General features: G+C 40.1%; 1 protein-coding gene across 2 annotated transcripts in view; it reads left to right on the forward strand.

Annotated features, from left to right (window-relative positions):
- The window catches only part of LOC143288354 (MLX-interacting protein-like), a 100,190-nt gene that overhangs the window by 12,516 nt on the left and 77,674 nt on the right, over nt 1-10,000 (forward strand). For both annotated transcript variants that reach the window (XM_076596737.1, XM_076596738.1), the window contains exon 2: nt 7,413-7,519. In XM_076596737.1, the coding sequence (XP_076452852.1) occupies nt 7,413-7,519 (107 nt within the window). The remainder of the gene's footprint in view (nt 1-7,412; nt 7,520-10,000) is intronic.

The following is a 10,000-nucleotide window of genomic DNA, read 5'->3' on the forward strand; positions in this document are numbered from 1 at the left end:
TGTTACTGTTGACTATGTTAGGAGCCTGATGACTTATGAACATTAAACCATCTGGAATCTCTCTCTCTCTCTCTCTCTCTCTCTCTCTCTCTCTATCTATCTCCTCCCCCCCCCCCCCCCCCCCCCCCAACCTCTTTTCCTCACCCCCACCCCCTATCACCCTCCCAGATTAAACAATTGGAGACTGGTAGCTTGGGACTACACACAGCTTTAGAGCAAAATGGTTACGATGTATACTTACCTCTAGTAACAAATACAAGGTGATATGAATGTTTGAAATATCAAATGCCACTCTCAGTATCGCATGAAAATCATTTCGAATGTCTAGAGCTTTAGAGCATAGAGCTTGGTCTCTGACAAGGAATGGATGCTATATAAGTATCCATATAAATGTGTATGTGTGTGTGTATATATATATATATATATATATATATATATATATATATATATATATATATATATATCCTCATAATGTCATTTTGAGAACAAAAGAACCTTCATGTTCATTGCAAGGGTGGGGGGAAGACGGAGAGTTTGGGATAAAACAAAAGAAAACAAACACCAAGCGACAAAGAGAGGAAGGAAGGAAGGAAAGAAGGAAGGAGGAAGAACCAGAAAGTCTCTGTGTCAGTCACGAAATCCGGTGAATAAGAATTTAGTATACTGTAGTTGTTCTGTCTGCACAGCTGGCAGGGAAAGGATTTTCATAACATGAGCAAACATCAGGGTTTCTCATATAAATATGTAATTTAGCCAAAATTGTAGTCACAAGAACTTATAAGATATTTTGGGGTTGTTAAAACCATCACACAAAAGAAACTAGAACAAGAGCCCAGGTTTTTGTGCCAAGATGGTGGGCTTCTTAAAAAAAAAGAAAAAAAAAAGAAAGAAAGAAATCTTTGGGGTCTTGGGTGTGTTGCTCTAATTACCTGACCAACACTGCAACTGTCTGTATCTCACGGGCCTGGTTAACACCGGGATATCATCATGACAGGAAGCATAGTGTACAGCCTTGTCACGCAGTCCCAAACCAAAATGGACCTCCATAGCAACATTGTCATCGTCATCGTCATCCTTCTTCATCATCAATGTAAACAAAACAGTCTCAGTGTCTGTGGCCTTTCATGCCCTGCTCTCTTGGTGACCTCAGTTTCGAAACCTCTCCACTTTTGTGCTTGGGGTGAGTCCTGTCAGTGTCTTCAGTGTTGGCAGGTTCATGGGTGACTGTTATTTGGGGGACGTTGTGGTGGTCTCCACTTTGGGAGGGACACTCACTCAGTCTTGCTCTGCGACTAAGCCATTATTGTCGTTAAAAGGGGGCTTAGTAGGTGGTGTCCTAAGTACGTTTAATCAGAACAGGCACCACTGAACACACCGAAGTGAACTCAGGAGCAGTGCAGGATCTCCTCTGGTGTGTGGCCTCCTGGCGACCTAACGTTGATGATTCCCTGTGGACTGCCGACGCTGGAACTGTGACGGACGAACCTGGGTGTGGCAGTGTATGGGGGAATCTAAATGAGCGGCGTGGGAGTAATGCCACTGAAACGGTGCAGATGATGGGGCAGCAAAAAAAAAAAAAAAAAAAGTCGACCATCTCAGCAGCTGCCATTTTTAAGTTTGCTTGGGCTTTAATTAACCCCCTGACTGCTGTTTATATACTTGGTGAAATGAGGTCAGTTTGGCATGAACATGACGTGCAAACTGTACGCTTTTATTAAAGTCCTTTTTTTATTGATGGACTTGAATTTGGCTCACAGAAAGGAATGCAAACCCAAGATTAAGAAGACCACATGATAAAGAACAGCGATTGACTGACATCTGACATCTGGCCTGTAAGTTCTGTGACATCACAGTGAGATGAAAAAGCCTTCACTGACCATTCCACTGGTCAGCTGCAGTTGAGGGGTTAAAGAGAGTTCTCCACATTCTACAAATGGAATATAGCGCGGCAGACTATGGAAAGTTCTCACATCGGTGTGTTGGTCTAGTTATAACACGTCTGCCTTGGGAGCAAGAGAATCTAAGTGCAGTGGTTCGAAATCCCACAGTCGCCAGTATTTTGTCCCCCCCACCCCCCACCCCCCACTAGACCTTGAGTGGTGGTCTGGAATCTAGTCATGCGGATGAGACAATAAACCGAGGTCCTGTGTGCAGCATGCACTTTGCGCAGGTAAAAGAGCCCATGTGATCTAAAGGGTTGTCACGGGCAACATTCTTTACTAAAATCCACATGGATTGTAAAACAAATAAAATTGCAGGCAGAAAAAAAATAAAATAAAATAAAATAAAAAAAAAATATATATATATACACACACATAAAAAATGGGTGGCGTTTTCAGTGTAGCAAGGCGCTCTCCCTGTGGAGAGCAGCCCAAATTTCAGACAGAGAAATCTGTTGTGACAAAAAGAGTAATTACCGCCGGCGGTGTTTGCCTGAGGCGAAAGAATATCCTGCTTGTGTGCAGCTGGTTCCCCACCCACCCACCCATCCAGTCCTGGTGAAGAGGAGAAGAAGGGGAGTGGGGGGAGGGGGGGGAGATGGGGGTGAAGGAGAGAGGGAATGGGAAGTAGATTGAGATAGAAGGTTTTCAGTTTCAGTAGCTCAAGGAGGCGTCACTGCGCTCGGACAAATCCATTTACATATGCTACACCACATCTGCCAAGCAGATGCCTGACCAGCAGCGTGACCCAACGCGCTTAGTCAGGCCTTGAGAAAAAAAAAGGTGAATAAACAATAGATTAAAAAAAAAAAAAGAAAAAAAAACTACTACCACTATTGATAATATGTATAAGGCGCAAAAACTTGATGAAGTCAACTTTAAGCGTACATAAATAAGTTAATAAATAAATAAATAATAATTATAATATAAAAAAGGTAGTAACAATAATAATAATAGTAAACAAAATTCATCACCATCATCATCATCATCATCATCATCATCCCTGTTTTCCCCCAGTAAAGAAGGAAGTATGTATATTGATAGCTACAGGGGTGTGTGTGGAGGGAATTGTGGAGTGGGAGGTACAGAAAGAAAGAAAAAAAAAATAGGTGACTTGTGAAGGGAATTAATGGGGTTGACATGAGCTGTGACAAGGTGGGAGGGCGGGGACGGGGGGGGGGGGGGGGGGACGGAAGACACAGGAGACAAAAAGATAGGCTTGTGTGTGTGTGTAGGAGAGTGGAGAGCTTTGTTGAGTTTCCTTTTGGTTAAACTGGGTTACACTAAAACTGTAAACAGCTGGTAGAGTAAGTGAGTCACGGTGACTTCTACCACCTCTGTTTGGGACATTGACCTGCATACTTAAAAAAAACAACAAAAAAAACCACAAAAAAACCTGCTTTGCTATTACCTCTCAGTGGGTTTTTTTGGCCAGGAATAAGTCGGTCTCTTTCTTTTTGTGATGATGTATACGTGAAACTGATCTCTTTGTTTTGAGAATGAGATATTAACAGCCTCTGTGTGTGTGTGTGTGTGTGTGTGAGTGTTCGTATGTGTGTGTCAGTGCATGTGTGTGTGTGCGTGTGTGTCAGCTCGACCCAGCTCTGTACCCCTTCTCCCGCAAAGCTTTGTGTGTGTGTGTGTGTAGTGTGTGTGTAGTGTGAGTGTATGTGTAGTGTGTATGTGTGTGTATAGTGTGAGTGTGTGTGTAGTGTGTGTGTGTAGTGTGAGTGTATGTGTAGCGTGTGTGTGTGTGTGTGTGTAGTGTATTTAGTGTGTGTGTGTGGGGGGGGGGGGGGGAGAGGGTTGGGGGGGGGGTGTGAATCAGGAATAAGCTGGTCAATGTGACATGGATCTTTTTGTGTTTTAATAAAAAGAAGAAGGGAAAGGTATCAAGTCAACAGCCTGTGTGTGTGTCATTGTATGTGTCAACTTGACCTACCTTTCACCCTCTTCTTACCCAAGGGTTTGTGTGTGTGTGTGTGTGTGTGTGTGTGTGTGTGTGTGCGTAGGTGTACTGTAGTGTGTGTGAATAAGTAACTGCCACTTTTTAGGGGCCAGAAATAATTTGTAAGGTGTGTGTATGTAGTGTGTGTGTGTGTAGTAGTAGTTGTAGTACATGTGTGTGTGTTCGTAGTATGTGTGTTTGTTACTTCGTAGTATGTGTGTGCATATATATATATATATATATATATATATATGTGTGTGTGTGTGTGTGTGTGTGTGTGTGTGTGTGTGTGTGTGTGTACATCTGTACACATGCATACATGTGAGTGTGTATGCATGTGCAAATCTGTATGTGTGTGTATTGTGTATGTGTGTGTGTTATACAAGATACCTATGTGTATATATAAAATTTTATATAAGTATATGTGCAAGTATTTGTATTTATGTACTGTTTATTATCACATTCACTTTAAGGAATACATGTTTACATGCATATGTGTGCATGTTGATTTACTTACAGATTAGTCTCTAGATGGTTTGGTAACAAAGTCAGTTAGGTCTGCCCAACCATAAGCAGAAAAGAATTTCTGTTGGTTTGAAACTTTCAGAATATAATAGATCCGCAAGAAGGAGCAAGTTCTTACCTGATATCTGTTGTTGATACTCTTCTGTTCCTAAGCTGTTTCGTCCTTGACATGTATGCATGAAAAATAATACTCTGGGAACTCAACTGAACAGGTAGTTGGATGGTTGTCACAGTGACTGTGGCTCATCCTTGGCTGAGATCCCAGCTGGCAGAGAGCTATATATTTTGTGCACGCGTGTGAGATAATTAAGGATTTTATGGTGTGTGTGTGTGTATGTGAGAGAGAGGGAGGAAGAGAGAGAGAGAGTGTGTGTTTGTCACTCTGTGTGTGTGTGTGTGTTACTGAGAGAGAGAGAGAGTCTATGCATCTGTGTGTGTGTGTGTGTTCGTTCGTTCTTTAGTTTAACGTCTTATCACTGAAAGTGTGTGTGTGTGTGTGTGTGCGCGCGTGCGTGCTTGGCCAGGGTCCAGGCAGTTAAAATACAGAAATGTTGATTTGTTTTTCACACACATGTATAGGGAGTCCCTCTCTGGTGTGTGTGTGTGTGTGTGTGTGTGTGTGTGTGTGTTTGAGATAGAGAGAGTGTGTGAGGAGAAAGTGTTATAAATGCACGCAGTTGCATACAAGTGTGTGTTGTATCTCTCTCTCTCTCTGTTGTTGTTGTTGTAATCTTTTATCATTCTATTTCAAGACCTCTGCTTTCTCATACAGTGAATATAGTGGGGAAAACTGATACATTGTATTGCTGGGAAATGTGAGAATAAAACTTGTGGAATTAACCAACCAGATGAGCAGAGCTAACAGTATCAGTGCTCGTATGAAACGAACACAAATTTGGATAATTTGCACTGACCCTTTTCTTTATTTCCACCACTCCATCACACCCCCCTTCCTCCCTTTGACACACCCCTTTGCACTTTTTTTTGACTCACTTGTGTAAACAAAGTGAGTCTGTGTTTTAACCCGGTGTTCGGTTGTCTGTGTGTGTGTGTGTGTCTCTGTGTGTCTGTGTGTCCGTGGTAAACTTTAACATTGACATTTACTGTTATATTTATATTTTTTGTATTCTCTAAACTTGGCACTTTGATCTGATATTCTGACCCAACAACAAGAGCAGTCATTATTATCATTTTTTTTGTTCAAACAGGAACTTCTTTTGCTAAGCATGGAAGTTTGTTTTATTTTGTAAACATTTTGGTGCAGATAGTAAAAAATGGAAATTACTCTGTAATTAATGCTAGGGGACTTAATTCGCTTTAAACTGATCTTTCTCATCTTAAACATTACATTTTGAAATTATACTCAATACATAAAAAGCTTGGATTTCTTTTTTTTAAAGTGTATCACAAGTGAGTCTTGAAGGCCTTGCCTATCTTGTTTTGTTTGTTTTTATTTGCTTTGGTTGGTTTGTGTTTTGACACAAAAAGCATGTTGGATACAGTCTTGATGGAGGAATCAGTCTAGTCATTGAATACACACACTATACAGTGTGCATTTCAACTGATTGTAATTTTCTCTGTGTGTGTGTGCGTGTGCATGTGTGTGTTTGCAGTTTTTTGGATGTTTGTTGTTGTTTTTTGAACAAAATACACAGGTGACACTAAGAATACACAGACAACATCAGGGGTGCACATACATGATGTATATGAATACATAGTTAATGTCAGTTATTCTTTGCACAAAACAGAATGCACAGTAATCATTCATTAATATGTGCTTATTTATTTATTTATGTAAGCTTATCTATCTCTCTCTCTCTCTATATATATATATATATATATATAGATATATATATATATATATATATTTTTTTTTTTTTCCCCTCAAGGCCTGACTAAGCGCGTTGGGTTACGCTGCTGGTCAGGCATCTGCTTGGCAGATGTGGTGTAGCATATATGGATTTGTCCGAACGCAGTGACGCCTCCTTGAGCTACTGAAACTGAAACTGAAACTGATGTGCTGTCAAGCAATATGCAGAATTGAAATCACAAGTAAAACCAAAAAAAGGGGGGGAAAAAAATGCTTTTATTTCGGACTGGTTGAACCCAGCTGAATATGACATTTACGATTCAAAGTATATATATATATCATCATGCATATGAATCCTGTCAAAAGATACATGTGGAGAGGTGGCCTCGAGGTGACGCGTCCACCCGAGAATCTGAGCGCACTGGTTCAAATCACGGCACAGGTGCCAGTATTTTCTCCCCCTCCACTAGGCGTTGAGTGGTGGTGTGCACGCTGATCATTCGGATGAGACGATAAACCGAGGTCCCGTGTGCAGCATGCACTTTGCACGTGTAAAAGAACCCACGGCAACAAAAGGGTTGTCCTTGGGCAAAATTCTGTAGAAAAAATCCACTTCGATTGGAAAACAAATTGTAAGAAAACTGCAGTAAAAAATACCAAAAAAAAAGGGGGGGGTGACGCTCTCAGTGAAGCGATGAGCTCTTCCTGGGGAGAGCAACCTGAATTTCACACAGAGAAATCTGCTGTGACACAAATTAGTAATACAATACAATACAATACAATACAATACAATACATAACAACCTTGCATTGCAAGGAGATGGAAGATCCCATTCTGTGCCCTCACCCTAATTAATCAGCTGATTAACTTTAGTGTTCACCCCACCCCCAGGTGTGAACGGGTACCAGAAATACGCTGGGGGGTTGGATATGTAATACTATCCTGTAATGTTTCTGGTGTGGACTTTAAAAAAAAAAAGAAAAAAAAAGAAAAGAAAAGAAATACGTCGGGGGTGAGGGGCGGGGGGAGGTTCAAATCACAGGAAGGAGAGGACTGGGCCCAGCCTTCCTATGTGGAGACCTGGACATAGTCGACCTGTATGAATATCACTGCCCTGATGGCAATAGAACCCTATGTGACAAGCCTTTTTAACCTTATTAACTGTTGGATTTTTTTTTTTTTTTTTCAGCGGCAAGATCACATCACCAAAATGGAAGCCTTTCCGCGGCATGCATTTGTCCATCAAGGACAAAGTGCGCTTGAACAACATCATCTGGCGGGAATGGCACATGCAGTGTGAGTTAACTTATTTTGTCTTTGTTCTCCGTTCATGTGTGTGTTATAGTTAGTTGTGTCTTTGTTCACCGTTCATGTGTGTGTTATAGTTAGTTGTGTCTTTGTTCTCCGTTTATGTGTGTGTTATAGTTAGTTGTGTCTTTGTTCGCCGTTCATGTGTGTGTTATAGTTAGTTGTGTCTTTGTTCTCCGTTCATGTGTGTGTTATAGTTAGTTGTGTCTTTGTTCTCCGTTTATGTGTGTACTATAGTTAGTTGTGTCTTTGTTCACCGTTCATGTGTGTGTTATAGTTAGTTGTGTCTTTGTTCTCCGTTTATGTGTGTGTTATAGTCAGTTGTGTCTTTTGTCTTTGTTCTCCATTCATGTGTGTATTACAGTTAGTTGTGTCTTTGTCTTTGTTCTCTGTTTATGTGTGTATTATAGTTAGTTGTTCTCCGTTCATGTGTGTATTATAGTTAGTTGTGTCTTTGTTCACCGTTCATGTGTGTATTATAGTTAGTTGTGTCTTTGTTCACCGTTCATGTGTGTATTATAGTTAGTTGTGTCTTTGTTCTCCGTTCATGTGTGTATTATAGTTGTTCATCGTTCATGTGTGTATTATAGTTAGTTGTTCTCTGTTCATGTGTGTATTGTAGTTAGTTGTTCTCCGTTCATGTGTGTATTATAGTTAGTTGTTCACCGTTCATGTGTGTATTATAGTTAGTTGTGTCTTTGTTCTCCGTTCATGTGTGTATTATAGTTGTTCTCTGTTCATGTGTGTATTATAGATATTCACCGTTCATGTGTGTATTATAGACAGTTGTTCACCGTTCATGTGTGTATTATAGTTAGTTGTTCTCCGTTCATGTGTGTATTATAGACAGTTGTTCACCGTTCATGTGTGTATTATAGTTAGTTGTTCTCCGTTCATGTGTGTATTATAGACAGTTGTTCACCGTTCATGTGTGTATTATAGTTAGTTGTTCTCCGTTCATGTGTGTATTATAGTTAGTTGTTCACCGTTCATGTGTGTATTATAGTTAGTTGTTCTCCGTTCATGTGTGTATTATAGTTAGTTGTTCACCGTTCATGTGTGTATTATAGACAGTTGTTCACCGTTCATGTGTCTATTATAGTTAGTTGTTCTCGGTTCATGTGTGTATTATAGTTAGTTGTTCACCGTTCATGTGTGTATTATAGTTAGTTGTTCACCGTTCATGTGTGTAGTATAGACAGTTGTTCACCGTTCATGTGTGTATTATAGTTAGTTGTTCACCGTTCATGTGTGTATTATAGTTAGTTGTTCACCGTTCATGTGTGTAGTATAGACAGTTGTTCACCGTTCATGTGTGTATTATAGTTAGTTGTTTTCTATTCATGTGTGTATTATAGTTAGATGTTCTCCGTTCATGTGTGTATTATAGTTAGTTGTTCACCGTTCATGTGTGTATTATAGTTAGTTGTTCTCCGTTCATGTGTGTATTATAGTTAGATGTTCTCCGTTCATGTGTGTATTATGGTTAGTTGTTTTCCGTTTTGTGTATTATAGTTAGATGTTCTCCGTTCATGTGTGTATTATAGTTAGATGTTCTCCGTTCATGTGTGTATTATGGTTATTTGTTTTCCGTTCATGTGTGTATTATAGTTAGTTGTTCTCCATTCATGTGTGTATTATAGTTAGTTGTTCACCGTTCATGTGTGTATTATAGACAGTTGTTCTCCGTTCATGTGTGTATTATATTTAGTTGTTTTCCTTTCATGTGTGTATTATAGTTAGTTGTGTCTTTTGTCTTTGTTCACCATTCATGTGTGTATTATAGTCAGTTGCTCTCCATTCATGTAGTCAGTTGCTTTCCGTTCATGTGTGTATTATAGTCAATTGTGTCTTTTGTCTTTTCTTCATTCATGTTTGTATTAATTGTCCATTGTGTCACCGACTATGACCATCAGAACAGGAGAGGAAGCAACTAGCAACTACCAACTACTGTCACAACTCTCTGGGCTAGAATTTGATTATGGTGGAGAGTGTCTTGCCCAGGTCACATCCCCACTCTCTCAGCCAAGAGGGCTGATATCAGTTAAAGTGAAAAGACGTTGAATTAAAGAAATAAGAAGCCAAGAGGGCTTCAGGACAGTCGGGTGTTGGGACGGTTCTCAAAAGGCCAGCTAGCCCTCAAGGCTGCAGCGCTAAGAGCCATTGTATTCGTGTTTCCTACTTTGAGAGTCATAGTTATTTTTTTTACAAAAGACTAAGCTATAAATGAGTTCCCATTTCAGTGGATAAACTGTTGAATAAATATGTATACAGCTCTCACTTTCTTGATGGCCCAACACACACACACACACACACACACACACACACACACACGTCAGTCTTTGCCAAGCACACTAGTCAGGCCTTGTACAGTTGTGTTCACGGTCTGTGTTAATTGATCCTTTTGTTAGTGATCTTTTTACATGTCAGCTTTTTTAACTGTCAGTTTTTCAAAATAAATAGCCCTTT

This window comes from Babylonia areolata, chromosome 12 (assembly GCF_041734735.1).
Source record: "Babylonia areolata isolate BAREFJ2019XMU chromosome 12, ASM4173473v1, whole genome shotgun sequence".
Taxonomy (NCBI): domain Eukaryota; kingdom Metazoa; phylum Mollusca; class Gastropoda; order Neogastropoda; family Buccinidae; genus Babylonia; species Babylonia areolata.